The sequence below is a fragment of the Grampus griseus genome (assembly GCF_964374135.1).
Source record: "Grampus griseus genome assembly, chromosome: 9".
In the NCBI taxonomy this organism is placed as follows: Eukaryota; Metazoa; Chordata; class Mammalia; order Artiodactyla; family Delphinidae; genus Grampus; species Grampus griseus.
The window spans coordinates 28,320,624-28,336,234 of record NC_139003.1 but is presented as its reverse complement, the minus strand read 5'-3'; the positions used below and the strand labels follow the sequence as shown (position 1 = coordinate 28,336,234).

The 15,611-nt window shown below is 39.3% G+C and overlaps 1 protein-coding gene across 6 annotated transcripts in view; it reads left to right on the top strand.

The window, feature by feature from the left end:
* The window catches only part of PTPRZ1 (protein tyrosine phosphatase receptor type Z1), a 163,177-nt gene extending 147,955 nt beyond the window's left edge, over positions 1-15,222 (top strand). For 4 of the 6 annotated variants that reach the window (XM_082661905.1, XM_082661903.1, XM_082661902.1 and 1 more), the window contains 10 exons: positions 735-898; positions 2,506-2,641; positions 4,055-4,201; positions 7,383-7,476; positions 7,800-7,873; positions 9,930-10,058; positions 10,510-10,656; positions 12,269-12,411; positions 13,209-13,344; positions 14,934-15,222. In XM_082661905.1, coding sequence (XP_082518031.1) covers positions 735-898; positions 2,506-2,641; positions 4,055-4,201; positions 7,383-7,476; positions 7,800-7,873; positions 9,930-10,058; positions 10,510-10,656; positions 12,269-12,411; positions 13,209-13,344; positions 14,934-15,074 — 1,311 coding nt within the window. In that variant the 3' untranslated portion in view covers positions 15,075-15,222. Of the gene's footprint in view, positions 1-716; positions 899-2,505; positions 2,642-4,054; positions 4,202-7,382; positions 7,477-7,799; positions 7,874-9,929; positions 10,059-10,509; positions 10,657-12,268; positions 12,412-13,208; positions 13,345-14,933 lie in introns of all 6 variants that reach the window. The other 2 variants (XM_082661906.1, XM_082661904.1) reach the window with 1 other exon arrangement.
* The last annotated feature ends 389 nt before the right edge of the window (positions 15,223-15,611 follow it).

Sequence of the window (15,611 nt, the reverse complement as noted above, 5' to 3'; positions counted from 1 at the left end):
GAGGCCCGCGTACCGCAAAAAAAAAAAAAAAAAAAAAAAGAGTTCTTATCACAGGTACGCCTCAATCCCAAAAGTTTCTTCCAAGTCTCTTAATGCCAGATGTGGCTTTAGCACCATATTGGTCATGGTGCCAATGGTTGCAGTGATACAGGAACAAAAGTCCCTGCCCCATGTGATAACTGCACATCCAGCTGAAAATAGTGGAGACTGAAAAAGGGGAGGAAAAGAAAAAGAGCAAGTTATAAGTCAGGGTTCCTTAGAAAAACATATACCTGTATGTAGATATATATGTATGTGTGTATATATACATATATTTAAAGAGAGAGAGAGGGTGTTTTAAGAATTGACTCCAGGCTGGAAATTCAGGCAAGATTTCTACGTTGCAGTCTTTAGAATACCTTCTTCTTCAGGAAACCTCAGTCTTTGGCCTTAAGGCCTTCAACTGACATTATGGAGCAGAATCCACCTTACTGGAAGTCTTACTGATTTAAATGTCAATCACATCTAAAAACTACCTTGACAGTAACATCTGGTGTGACAGGTGTTTGACCAAACTACTGGCCACCATAGCCTAGCCAAGTTGACACATAACGTTAACCATCACAAATGACAGTGTACCTTTTTAGCTTCATTATGAACCACCAACATCAAGCTATGAATCCTGAGTTGATGTTTAAGGACCCCGTACATGTGTGTTCCTATAATTAGCTGATTAGCTGTCTGGTCTCTTCCAGGGTTCCCAGAAAGGAAGACCCAGTGGGCGCATGGTCACCCAGTACCACTACACTCAGTGGCCTGACATGGGAGTGCCAGAGTACTCGCTGCCCGTACTGACCTTTGTGAGAAAGGCATCCCAGGCCAAGCGCCACGCAGTAGGCCCTGTTGTTGTCCATTGCAGGTGAGTCTCAGCGCCAGGTTTCCAAGCCCATAGAATTGCTTATGCTAACAAAAAGGGAATCAGTGGAACAAAGGTTTTGCCAAAGTGGGAATGATTTCACAAACTGAGGGGCATGAAACGTTGGTGACTGGGAAGTGAGTGTGCCAGACTCAGGACTGGATTGCTGAATACTTCAAAGCACGAGGTATTTCTATGAGGTATAATATTCTGTTTGATTGGTTAATTGGATTTCAGCTTATTAACTGTGTGAAGCAGGCAGAACAACGTTTTGTCATTAAACAAGCACTTGTTACAACATAACGTCGTGGGATAAAAATGCTTAAGACACAACCCCTGTTCCTAGGAGTTAATAGTCTATTGTAGACTTAATATGCCAGGTTTACGTTAGAAAAACCAAAGTGCACAAAGTATGGGGAATTTAGCAAAATATTTCAAGTTGTTTTTAAACAGTTTGGGGTCAAAACCCCATTCTCATTTTCCTGAGTTCTGTCTAATATAGCCTATTGAACGTGTAATCAATTCATCGTTGCCCAGGTACTTTAATTTCCAAGACTGGGTGAGTGAATAGAAATAATGATATTTCAGAGAAGGAGAAAAATGCGTTAGAGGCTTTAATTTAATATTTTTCAGTTAAAACAAAAATAGCAGTTACTGTTTACTGCGTGCTGACTCCTGTGCCAAGCTTTCCGACCACAAAAGTCAAATTCATTTCTATGTGGAGTACTTTTGTCAAAGCGGCGTCTGTGTTTTTACAGAAACAACTGTTTTCCTTTGATATGCAGAGTATCTCACACATTCTAATTACCTATCTCAGGAGTTATCCTCAAAGTCTGAGAGACCTATCTTGAGTTTTTTATCTGCGAGCCCGAGGATAAGCTGAGGGAAACAGGAAGATGCAGGAAAAATAGCTGTGAAGGTCAGGGATTGTTTCCTAGCGAATGGAAAAGGCCCAGAGCCTTGTGCAGAGCGGGTGCTAATTCTTCACTCTAGTACTTCCTACTCGTCAGAGCATTTGAAAAGAATCCCTGTCTCTGAATTCTGTCCCTCCAGTAGAGGCTTTGAAGAAGTTGCTAGATAATGGCCCTTTAGAAATGACTGAAGTTATTCTTTATTCCTCACCATCTCACTGAAATGATATTTTCAGCTGAAAGCCTGCGCAAACTCTTTTTTTCCATTAATGTGGAAACCTTTACAAACATGTTTACCTGACAATACAGACCCAGAGACCTTGTCTTTTCAGAGTCTGGTGAGGCTGATGCTTTCATTCTTCTCAAATTAAATGTCTATTTGCTATACTCTGATACATAATATTTCCACTGTATAATGTATAACGAATAATAACTGTAATTGAAAATAAAAACGTCTCCAACAGGAATAATCAGATTGCTTTGGAGTTTGACCTGTAAGCAAGAAAGAAAAAAGAGAACTTTGTTTGCTATTTGAAGCATTATGCGTAACTCCTAAGCTGCTTACTGTCTTGCTGAATTACTTACTAAGTGGCTCATTTGCTTGGAGAAGGATATTAATTTACAGGACAGCCGGGAGTGACCAACCCTCAAATGCGTTTTATGTTGACATTGAAGTCTCTTTCTCTGTGTGCTTTTCAGCGCTGGCGTTGGGAGGACAGGCACATACATCGTGCTAGACAGTATGCTGCAGCAGATTCAACACGAAGGAGCCGTCAACATATTTGGCTTTTTAAAACACATTCGTTCACAAAGAAATTACCTGGTGCAAACCGAGGTATGATAAAAAGGATAATGTCCTTTAGCTAAGGGTTGGAAGTGTCCCTAAACTGCTGGATAGACCAGCGTTTGTATTACCAGGTGCGTTCGTCCCATGGGGCTCCCTGTGATAAAGTGCTACACACTGGGTGGCTTAAAACAACAGAAACGTGTTGTCCCCAACTTCTGGAGGATGGAAGTCCAAAATCAAGGGGTAGGCAGGGCCATACCGAATCCTCTAGGGAAGGATCCTTCCCTGTCTCTTCAAGCTTCTGATAGCCTCATATTTCCCTGGACTTGGCAGCCTAACTGCCTCCTTCTTCACACGGCTGTCTTCCCTCTGTGTCCGTGTCTGTGTCCAAATTTCCCTCTTCTTATAAGGACACCAGTCCCCACCTCATCTTAACTAACTACATCTGCATCGACTCTATTTACAAGTAAGGTCACATTCTGAGGTCCTGGGAGGTTAAGGTTTCAGCATATCTTCTGTGGGGGCGGGAGGCGTGCATAATTCAAACTATAACACCAGGTACTTGCACATAAGTCATGGATGGACCAGCTAAATTTTGTCTATTTTATGACCAAATGGGGAATATCTTTAAAATGACACTGGTCACAGGCAAGATTCAGAAAAAGAGTAAGTGGATCAGTCAACCCTCATCTCCTCGTGCTGAATCCTCAAGCTTTTCCTGCATGTAATGAATGAATGGATTTATTCTCATATTTAAATAGTATGAATTATGCTCAAATTATTCCCTTTTTTAAGCCCAGATCGTTTACCCCTATATGACACAGGACAAACTCTGCATACCTGTATTTTATTTTCACTATTTCTAAATAAAAATGGATTTAAATTGAAAACTATGTATGGCAGCTTGAAAGCAATAAGAAACATATGACTGAGTGGGCTTCCACACCAAACCAACCAAACTTCATTCCATCGAGGAAATGACATTCTAGTCAGATAAGACAAGGGAAGAGTCCCATACGTGAAATGGAAGATAACTGTTAAAAACTGTATAGATAATTGTACTAAATTATATATGACTGGCTAAAAGGAGAACTGGAATGGGGAGAAGGGAAGACCCATCAGAAGTAGAGAAGTCAGTGCAAAATGTGGAAGAGGGTCTCAGGTTTGAAGGATGAGCAGAGAGGGCATTGCTTTGCCTCCCCAAATTTTCCAGTGATCTCCTTCCCTAAACGCCAACGCACAAGAAATAAAGAGGTGAGGGATGGAAAGAGTTGTATTGTTTCTGGATGACCACCTTTTCCTCCATCTGACGTCCTGCCAGGACTGGTGAGCAATCTCCGTGGGTCCTCCCTTCCATCTTGTAAAACGCTTTTTGTCCATCAGTGGAAGATACTACTTTTGTACCTCAATACATATAAGGAAAACCTGAGGTGATATCCCTGTTTGTCATTGCTTTGCCAGGAACAGTATGTCTTCATTCATGACGCACTGGTCGAGGCGATACTTAGTAAAGAAACTGAGGTCCCGGACAGCCACATCCACGCCTATGTTAATGGGATCCTCATTCCTGGACCAACAGGCAAAACAAAGCTAGACAAACAATTCAAGGTGAGTTCTCTCGGAAGCCCCTCTCTTGGGTGTCACCACAGGTTGGAATGTTCCTGCATCTCCTCATTTGAGTGGACAAAGACATGTGGACAGGCTGAGCGCTCTGTTGGCCCAGTGGCTTTGTTGTGTTCTTTACAACAGGCAACAAAGCCACTTGGCAAATTTCAAGAACCTTAATTTTGAGTAGCGAGAGGGAAAGTTCTCAGAAACCCTAGAAATGCAGACGTGGTCCAGGAAAGGAGGGCACAGAACAGAACAGGAGGAACAGGCAGAACTTCTAACACAGACGGTGTAAGTGCTCTTCTCGCTTTGAGAAAACCAGACCACTTTACCACGAGTGCTGTGCTCAGGCTGCTTGTGCTGCTCTTTGGAAGAGTCTGTCTCACTTGAAATCCCCAGACTAGAATAGGCCATCCCACAAGAATAGCTTCTTCAACCCCAGTTTCTCCCACCCACCCTGTCACAAGGACGTCGGCTAGACAGGGGAGCATGGTTTGTTCAATGTTCTACCTCTCACAGCTTAGCTCTCTGATTTCCAGAAACCAGTCAGCAAAGAATTCAGAAAGCAGTTGTTACCAGACCTGCCTGCGGAGATAGAGGGATTTGCAGAGCTGTCATCTTCCAGAGGAATGAAGGCTGCGTTATTTTGTTCCCCATTATTTCTATACTAACCTTCTCAGGGTTGCTAGAGAAACAGGGCCAGTTTCTGAAGAAGGAATGTCTAGGAAGAATTCAGAAGGCCCTGGAAAAACCCAGGAGAGTTAACAAACCTCAAGATTGAAGTTTTTTCTTTCTTTTCCGCAGCTTACAACATAGAAGATGTAGTCATGAGTTCCCTCTGGCTTTTTACCTTCTCGTTCAGCACCTTTTGTGCTTTGGGAGGAGTAAGAGACAGAGGAGGGGTGGAAGCTGAACTTAGAAATTGCAGACAGGAAAACAGAAATGTTTTATTCAGCCAAACTTAGCTGAGTCATAAAGGAACACTTTAAGGAAGACAAAGTGCACAATACAGCTTCCAGAAACAGATAATAACTATAAAGCATTAATGTGATGTTGCTAGGATGGCTTTTTTCTAAGTTAAAAATATACATCTATTACCCGTTTTCTTATTTAAATATGATTTACCCCATACACAATTAAATTAATAAAAGAATTGATATCGCTTATGCTGGACAATTCAGGATCAAAATGGAAATATCAATTATGAGATCAGAATCTAATTTAAAAACAGAGACATTTGACTCTGTTTCCTGTTAACATCCTAACTAGGGAAATTTGGAGGGGTGTGTGTGTGTGTATACTGTCCTATAAGAAAAGGTATTTATTCAAGTTTACCCATAGAAAAATGTCCTTGAAATGAATTGCATGTCTATTTATTCAACAAATATTTATCAGAAACCCACCTCAGCATTGAAAAGTAAAGAATCAGGACTTCCCTGGTGGAGCAGTGGTTAAGAATCTGCCTGCCAATGCAGGGGACACGGGTTCGAGCCCTGGTCCGGGAAGATCCCACATGCCGCGGAGCAACTAAGCCTGTGGGCCACAACTACTGAGCCTGTGCTCTACAGCCCGCGAGCCACAACTACTGAAGCCCATGCACCTAGAGCCCGTGCTCTGCAACAAGAGAAGCCACCACAGTAAGAAGCCCATGCACTGGAACAAAGACCCAATGCAGCCAAAAATAAATAAATAAAAATTTATTTTTAAAAAAAAGTAAAGAATTGAAAACACTAAAACAATACTGAAAAATAAAAAATAGAAATTTTTTGTACTGTATATGAAAGACTTTTTATGCAAATATAATAATTAATATTGAAAAACAGACAAATGAACCAGAGGAACCATGTGCGTATGGAAATTGTTATATGACAGATATGACATTACAAATTGGTGAGGAAAGATGGATTAATCAATGAATGATATTAGGACAATCTCCATGTAGAAACAAGTACAGTTAGGTTCCTACCACACGTCAAACACTGAAATTATTCAAGATGGATTAAATACCTAAACATGAAAACAAATTTTTATAACTATTATAAGAAAATATCTCTTGAGGACTTCAGGGTAGAGAAGGACTTCTTAAATTAAAATGTTAAATTACAGAAATCTTAAGGAAAAACTGAATTGGCTGTAAATGTCTGTGTGATTAAAGAGAACAGAGACATTTGCAACTTCCTTAGCAGACTGTAGATTTACATTTAATAGCCAAAACCCCCTACAAATTAGTAAATGAAAATGAAGTAGAAATATGAAAAGGCAATCATCAAAGAAGAAGTAACTAAAATCAACAGTTTCACAATAAGTGAGGAAATGCACATCAAAACTGGGATAGGGGCTTCCCTGGTGGCGCAGTGGTTGAGAGTCCGCCTGCTGATGCAGGGGACACGGGATCGTGCCCCGGTCCGGGAAGATCCCACATGCCGTGGAGCGGCTGGGCCCGTGAGCTATGGCCGCTGAGCCTGCGCGTCCGGAGCCTGTGCTCCGCAACGGGAGAGGCCACAGCAGTGAGAGGCCCGCGGACCACCAAAAAAAAAAACAAAAAAAAACAACAAAAAAAACTGGGATATACTTTTTTCATCTGTTAGCCTGTCAAAAATTAAACACCAGTGACGCCTAATTCTTTATAGAAACCCTCACATGTGTGCACATTAAGAAATATACAAGGGATATTCATTGCTACAAAGTTTGAAATAGCAAAACATTGGAAATAACCCAAACATTCACTAACTGGGGAATAGATAAATAACAAGTAGATAATTCGTGTGATTGAGTACTAAAATAATGAATAAAATCCAACTATATGCATATATATGTGCACACACACATACATACACACTCACGTGCAATTTATCTCCCAGCTGCAGTGTGAGATTTAGGTAGAGAAAATGGAGGGCACACACCATAGAGGAAGGTTCCTAATGCTGCAAGTCAAGCTAGACATCAAGTCTTCTCTGCTTATTTTAACCCTCCTGGTATAGAATATAGAACATAGATGTACCAGGGAGTCCCCCAGAACAAGTTTAATTCAAGGAATTCTTGGAAAATAAGTCAGATATATTTATATTCAGTATCTTATCTTTGTTGAGTCTCCTGTGTATATGTGTGTGTGTGTGTGTGTGTGTGTATTTGAGGGGCTTAAATGAAATAATCTATATTTTTCCTTGACACCCTTTCTCAGCTCCTGAGTCAATCAAATATACAGCAGAGTGACTATTCTACAGCCCTAAAGCAATGCAACAGAGAAAAGAACAGAACATCTTCCATCATCCCTGGTAAGCTATGTTGAATTTTGGAAGAAAAAAAAACCCCACTTTTTAAATAATAGAAGCCTTGTAGATAATTTGACAATAGTTGTACATCTTGGAACAAAAACAATACACTCATATTTTTCTAATCATGCCAGATAATATAACTTAACAAGGACTCTTAAACCTTGAGGTCTTCGTCTAGAAGTGCAAAATACATAGAAAAACTAGCTTAAAAGTCAAACACACTCTACTTGCAAAATGCAGCTATGTTTTGCCATTTGCAGGGGCGGGGAGGAGATACAGTGCTAAGAGCTTACTTGTTTATGATGAATGTTCTGTATTCCCAGTGGAAAGATCCAGAGTTGGCATTTCATCCCTGAGTGGGGAAGGCACAGACTACATCAATGCCTCCTACATCATGGTAAGTCAGAGAGCCACTGGGGAGACTGCTGCAGCTTGCGTTATCAGAATCAAAACCAGAGTGGGGGGCTTCCCTGGTGGCGCAGTGGTTGAGAGTCTGCCTGCCGATGCAGGGGACACGGGTTCGTGCCCCGGTCCGGGAAGATCCCACATGCCGCAGAGCGGCTGGGCCCGTGAGCCATGGCCACTGAGCCTGCGTGTCTGGAGCCTGTGCTCCGCAATGGGAGAGGCCACAACAGTGGGGGCCCGCGTACCACAAAAAACAAAACAAAACAAAAAAGCAAAAAACAAAACAAACAACAACAAAAAAACCAGAGTGGGCTGCCCAAAGCAGTGACTGGCAGATACGGGAGGCACCACAGGTGGACATGAGTCGTATCTGATGACTACAGACTCACAGCCCACAGCAGCGATAGAATCACAGCATTCCTTGATGTTTTTGTGTGTGCTGGGACTGGAGAACTCTTAATCAAGACAATGAGTAGATGTGGGAACCAAACTCACCATGAGTAGATACAAAACATCCACTCACCCTTCTAAGCAGCTCCATTTCATTCACCAAAGCAGATTCCCTACAGACCCAGGATACACTAGCGTTAGCAAAGTCCAGTCTCGTTCACATTACCACTCCAGGTTTGCAGCACGGTTCTCACCCTGCAAACTGGGCTCATTTGGGGACTTGGATTTCTAAAGATACAATACTTTCTTTCTGCATTTAGATCTACTATCAGAGGGATGAGTGCTTTAGTAGCTGTTGTGTGACCTTCATTTCCATTTTAGGTCAATCAATCACAGAGTTTGCCTTCAGATGAAAGAGTCCTAATCCCCGTGCCAAAATCACTGTTCTGTTTATCTAGAAAATACTAAGGTATATCCATGCAAGAAACAGGGAGATGTGTGGAGGTGGCATCTAAAAGCATGCCACACTTAAAATAGGGGCATCTTAATACTATAGGAAGCAGATATTTTTACTCAAAAATTGAGAATGGGTTAAGAGAACAAATATAAATATTGCATTGTGTGCTGGTTAGATAGAAGACAGACTGTTCTTGTCAAGAAAATAATTAAATGCTGGAAAATATTACCTACAAAGCTTGCCACATTACATCTGAAGATTTACAAAATAGGATGAATTTTTACCTACCTGGAATGACTTAAGTGGGATATTGACTGAAGTTGCAGGATAAGCTAGAGGTCCTTTCAAGGTCTCTTCCCATCCAAAGAATCTACAAATAACCAGAAAAACATTTAATTATGTACAACCTGCTCATTCAAATCCGAATATATGAACTTAAAAGTTTTCTGCTTCTTAAACAAGATTGTAACCAAAACAAAGTAAATTGAGTAGAATTCTACTTGATGAATAAATGAAGCTAAAGCTTAAAAAATAAAAAATGAAAATATTCCACACTTCATATGAGCCCATGGGGGATAAGAATGCAATCTGAGAGATTCCATTGCAGAAGGGGCTAACTGAGCCATGATTTTGGTAAGCAGTAACGTGGAAATCATGATTAATTCAATGGCACCAGCTTTCAGGTTTCTGCAGCAACATTTGCAAGGTGCCCGCCCCCCCACCCCCCCCTCCTCTCCTGTAGAGGCAGCCAGGGTGTAAAGGTATCCGGTTGCCAGTAGGTGTGAAATTTAGCACTCTGCCATTGGGACTTGTGAAAAGTAAGAAATATAAAATCTCTAGATTTCCTTTCTATCTAGTGTGAGAGACATAGTCCAGAAGCCATTTTTGTTGTCTCCTCCTAGAGGTGATAGCTGGGTAAGCTTGGGCACAGCACTTAATTTCTTAAGCTTCAGTTTAATCGCCTATAAAATGAAGATCACATTCCCTTTGTCATAGTACTACTGTGAGGAATAAAGGAAGAAAATGTTTAGTGCTATACCTGGCATATAGGAGGTGTCTGTAACATTGGCTATAATAATCACATTATTATTTATAGATACAATCCACAAATAAAAAGACAGTAACCATTAACCTATAAATGTTTTTTGAATGTTTAAAGTCACATGCCAAGGCTCTTTCTATGTTCTCTTTGGTTTTGTAGGGTTATTATCAGAGCAATGAATTCATCATCACCCAACATCCCCTTCTCCATACCATCAAGGATTTCTGGAGGATGATCTGGGACCATAACGCCCAGCTGGTCGTTATGCTTCCAGATGGTCAAAACATGGTAAGTCCCTCAGGTCATTTTTGGCATGTTCTTTACAGGGTAGGTATCAAGACACAACCACCAGAAGTCCAGCATACAAAGAATGTATTTTTTTCAACCAATAAACTAATATTGAAGTTGCACCTTGTCTATTATTGGACTTGGTTTGGATACAATATCCCAGGTCTGAAATTGTTGAATGACAGTTTTAAATAAAAGTAGGCTGAAATTAACTTAAGTATTTATTACGCTGCTTAAGGAAATTAGAATTGCAATCATGAAGGAAGTCAGCCCATATGTTTCTATTTACATTTTTTTAAATAAAAGTTGTTAGGATATTTTAAGAGTAAATATTGAGATTCAAAGAAAAATTTGAGTTGAATTGTCTATGGCAACCAGTTAACTTCGTTTCACAGTCTGACTTAAACATTTTATTAAAATCTAGAACCTTCTTTGGTTTTTAATCCTCCAGGCAGAAGATGAATTTGTTTACTGGCCAAATAAGGATGAGCCCATAAATTGTGAGAGTTTTAAGGTCACTCTTATGGCTGAAGAACACAAATGTCTGTCTAACGAAGAAAAACTTATAATGCAAGATTTTATCTTAGAAGCTACCCAGGTATGGACATAGTTTAAATAACAAACTTTTCATCTTAAGCACATGTTAAATATATGCCAGTTTAAGAATCTCTCCTAGAACTAAAAAGAAGGAATCTGATTTCTTGCAAATTGAGACAGATTACCCAAATAATAAATTTTACCTTACTTGTCATTTTCGTTTGCAAAATCTTATAGAATCATTAAACAATTAGCCATCACTAAACTCCACCATCCCTGACTTCTACACACACAGGAAGTCAAAGATTTGTCTTTTACTCCAAAGCAGTTGCTGATAGAAGTTAAGCTGAAAATAAACAGAGTAAAAAAATAATTTCATTAATCCTAATTCTCATGTTTTAAGGCAAGTCCTTACCTTGTATTCTCCTAAATAAAATGGGAAAAATATTACCTACCAAAAAAAGCTTACTGCTCTCTACTCATGTACAGAGGGTTATTAAGTGAAGAACTGCTTTGAAAACATGCAGTGCAATGAACTAGTGTTGTTTTACTAGACTCCTGATTACCTACAAGGCACCAATTTTAATTCTTTGTCAATAACTGTTTCTATGATTACAGCACAGTTCATAAATTATTGCACAACTCCTGTGAAAGACTGAAAGATGCTAATAGTGATGAGTAAAGCATGTGAAATTCAGAGGACTTTCTCAATTAGAAAAAAAATAAATCATGTTTTAGATGGTTTAAATGTTTCACTTTACCCTAATTCTGAAATTGGTAAAACATATAGGGTACCTAAGAAGATTGAGTATTCGCTAGAATATTTGACCAAAACTTATAAAATTGATAATGCAAATACATTGTTTTCTAAATGTTTTATAGTTCTGCCTGAAACTGATGTTTTATATTTTGTGAGTCAAGGGTCCAATTTTATTATTTTTGTGTGAATAACCATTGTTCCAGTATCATTTATAGATCAACAATACCAGTTCAGTCATAAATCAAATTTTTATATATGTATAAGCCACTTTGGGAGACTGGGGATCAGAGATTTAAGAGATTTAAAGTCACACAACCTGGTTTGGTCACTTAATAAGCAAGGATCAGAACTGAGACTGGAGTGGAAACCATGTCTCCATCCTCCTTACCAGCATTTCCCACACCGTGTCAAGCAATCTTATTCTTCCCTTAGTTAAACCTGAGTAATGCTGGTATTTGAAGAAGTCTATGCTATTTTTTTCTTTTTTCTTTTTTTAAATTTAAGTATAGTTGATGTACAATGTTATATGTTACAGGTATACGATATAGTGATTCACAATTTTTAGAGGAAGAAGTCTATGTTATTTTTAAAACTAATTTTAAAACTGAAGATTTCTTTTTGTAAGTTTAAATTTATCGGCACAGATACATCTTTGTTCATGATTTGATTGGCAAGATAAGCCCACAAACAAGGTTTATTTTTGAATAAAAAAGAGATCACCTCTGTACCTGGCAAATGTGGTGTCGCGGCAGTTTCTCCCTTCCATGGTGGAGGACAGGCTGCAACTACTGCTGCTCACTCAGCGTGTTTCTTGGTTTTATCGCCTTCCTATAATTCCTGACTATCCTCAATTCATCTACTCACCAACCAATATGACACTTTCTAAAACAGTAATTTTTATCTCTTCTTATAGGATGATTATGTACTTGAAGTGCGGCATTTTCAGTGTCCCAAATGGCCAAATCCAGATAGCCCCATTAGTAAAACTTTTGAACTTATAAGTATTATCAAAGAAGAAGCTGCCACCAGGGATGGACCCATGATTGTTCATGATGAGTAAGTTCCACACTTTAAATCAATTCACACCTGACATTCTCTGTGTGTATGTATATTTCTGTGGTCTTTGTACTAACCTAATACTTTGGACCAATCGTGAATTGTGTAGCCAGGGTGGCTTATCTGCTTCTCGTGGACAGGATTAACACAGAATAGTTTTGGGGTTTTTTTCCGCTTCTCTGGGAGCTCCTGTTGAAGGCAGAAAATGTGTGCCTGATCACAAGCATCTGCTGTTGCATTCTACACTAAGAACACTTTGTGTGATGAGTCAGTGTTTTAGAACTTGAATTTTCAGCTGCTAACCAGCGAGGCGTCTCTCAACCATTGGCTTCCTGGGATAGGAGTAAAATTGATATATTTTTTATTTACCAGAAACAGGAATTTTATCCAATAGATCTTTCCAAGTTTCAGTTGTGAACAAATAAAAAATGCATATGCTGGAATTATGTTATATATCAATACATATTATATATGATGCATATGATAATATTACATAATATATATTATAACCTCAGTCAGATCATTTTGATTTACTGCCAACCCCTTCCATAGTATAAAAATAAGAAATGTGTCACCAAATATTGAACTTCTATAAAGTGTCTCATTAGTAATATCATGAACACTCCCCAGTGATTCGAAGTAGACCACAGTTCCATGCACTATAAAGGAATGAGACAATTTATTAAAAATTTCAGTGTTCTTACTGCAAAATTATCAAGGCCATGTGCTCTGTGAGTTTCAGATGTGAACATGTGCTGCATCTGAATGGAGTCTTTGTTCCTTCCATTTGTTTCCAGGCATGGAGGAGTGACAGCAGGAACTTTCTGTGCTCTGACAACCCTTATGCACCAACTAGAAAAAGAAAATTCAGTGGATGTTTACCAGGTAGCCAAGATGATCAATTTGATGAGGCCAGGAGTCTTTGCTGATGCTGTAAGTAATAAAGCAGCGAACCAAACTTTTCTCATTAGAGCACAAGTCACTTTCTAGAGGCTACCAAAATCGTTTTGTCCTGTATCAAAAAAGATCACATTGATAATGTTAGCATGTAGTTTTCAAGCTGAATTATGTTCAGTTTGCAATCCATAGAACTGGAACAATAAACATTTGAAGTTTAGTTTCCAGAAAATTGATGGATCAAAATTTTAAAATTTCATTGTGTGCCTTTTGCAAGACTTATTGTAATTCTGAAACGTATCCTCAGTAGAAGCACCAACTAATCTGATTTATCCAACAAAATAAATAGTTATTTTCCCGGGGTTAGGGCTCTACATAGCCTCAAAGAAGAGTCAGAAGATAGACTTCAGCTGTTCACCTTTTTCTCAAGCCAAATTCATTTTCTGAACTTAAGAAGTAGCTAATTCTGGGGATAGTTTTGAAAAGAGAGAGAGAGAGAGACACTCGTACAATCAAGAAAGAGCATAGCACATCTGGAAAAATGTCTCAACTCTGAGAATAATTTGGAAGTTTTTTTATTATAGAAACAAGAGCTAGAAAGACAATAGGGAACTTTGTGCAAATGCCCCAGTGGGAGAAGCTTAGGTGGATGCAGAGGTCATAGGCTCACTTCCAGCTTCCTAGTCTGGGTACGTGTAAGGGCCTTATAAAGGGTCCATCTTCAAAGCTCTAGCCCAGACCAGCTGCCAGAGAGTAAGGTAACCCTTGTGCACATGCACTTCAGAGGAGCCCTTATTGAAAGTCTCATTCAGGAGAGTTGAGTTGTATCAAGCTTGTCTTGTATGAAATTTCTTTCGGCGGACTAAACTTATACCCAGGTTTCACAAATGCATTTAATGAGACGTGTGGTCCTAATGATTTTCTACTATGGAGCCAGCCACTTGCTCATGTCCTTTGCAACTACCTTCCCCCACCTCACTATCCCCAAGTTGGCATCTGTAAGAGAACGACTACTTTATTCTTCTGTGTGTCTCTACCATGAGACCACAGCAGGGTACACAGGCACACACTCTCCTTCTCACCAAGCAGGACATAAGACCCATCGGGCTGGTAGAGTGTGAAGGATACTTGGTAAACAGTGGGTCTTGTGAAAGGCCTGCATTCCTCATGAGTTCCTGGGCTGACAGTGCAGTCCTGAGACCTCTTCATAAATAGACAAACCCAACAGATTTTGTAACAAAAGGAGAAAGGAAAATGAATAACTTAGTGGGTTACAGGAGCCTAGTGCCAAAAGGTTTACACACAAGTTGATAAATCAGTATCAGAACCTCATCACATCACCTTCTGATTCCATGAAGTAAATGAGTAAGAATGGAGTGCTTACCATTGGCAAATGTAGTGGGCCAGTGTTCTAGGTCAATGAATGTTGGCTAATTATAGAGCCACTTTAAATTTAATCAGAAAGAGACATTAATACGGATGGGGTGCCTCTGCTGATTATAACAGAGCCCTTAACACGCCTTTCTATGACAGTGGCAAAGGGTGACTAAAAACCTTGCTTCTTTTTACAAACGTATGTCTTCAGCGAGCTTTCTGTTTCTGACCTCCCATTCTCTGTTCTCCAGGAGCAGTATCAATTTCTCTACAAAGCAGTCCTCAGCCTTGTGAGCACCAGGCAGGAAGAGAATCCGTCCACCTCTCTGGACAGTAATGGCGCAGCGTTGCCTGATGGAAATATAGCCGAGAGCTTAGAGTCTTTAGTTTAACATGGAAAAGGGTGAGAAGAGTCCACATCTGGACATTGCTTTCCTCTTTCTAAAATTAGACAGGAAAATTAGTCCAGTTCTTCTGTTATCTGTTTACTTCACATCACCTGACAGTAACTATCATGGCATAGGATTCTGCTGCCAAGTTTACATCATTAACAATGTGTGCCTTTTTGCAAAACTTCTTGTGATTCACTTATTGTGTTTAAACTAAAATGATTGAAATTTACCGTATTTCTAAGAATGGAATTGTGGTATCTTTTTTTAATATTGATTTTAACAGAGAATTTCAATTTATAGATATTAGGAATTCCCAACTACAGAAAACATGTTTGTTTTTAGTGTCAAATTTTTAGCTGTATTTGTAGCAATCGTCAGGTTTGCTAGAAATATAACTTTTAATATAGTATACTGTAAATAAAACACTCTGTTCCCTATGATATTCAACATTTTACAACCACAGTATTCACCTAAAGTAGAAATAATCTGATACTTACTGTAAATACTGCTCTAGCATCTCCATGGACCAAATTTATA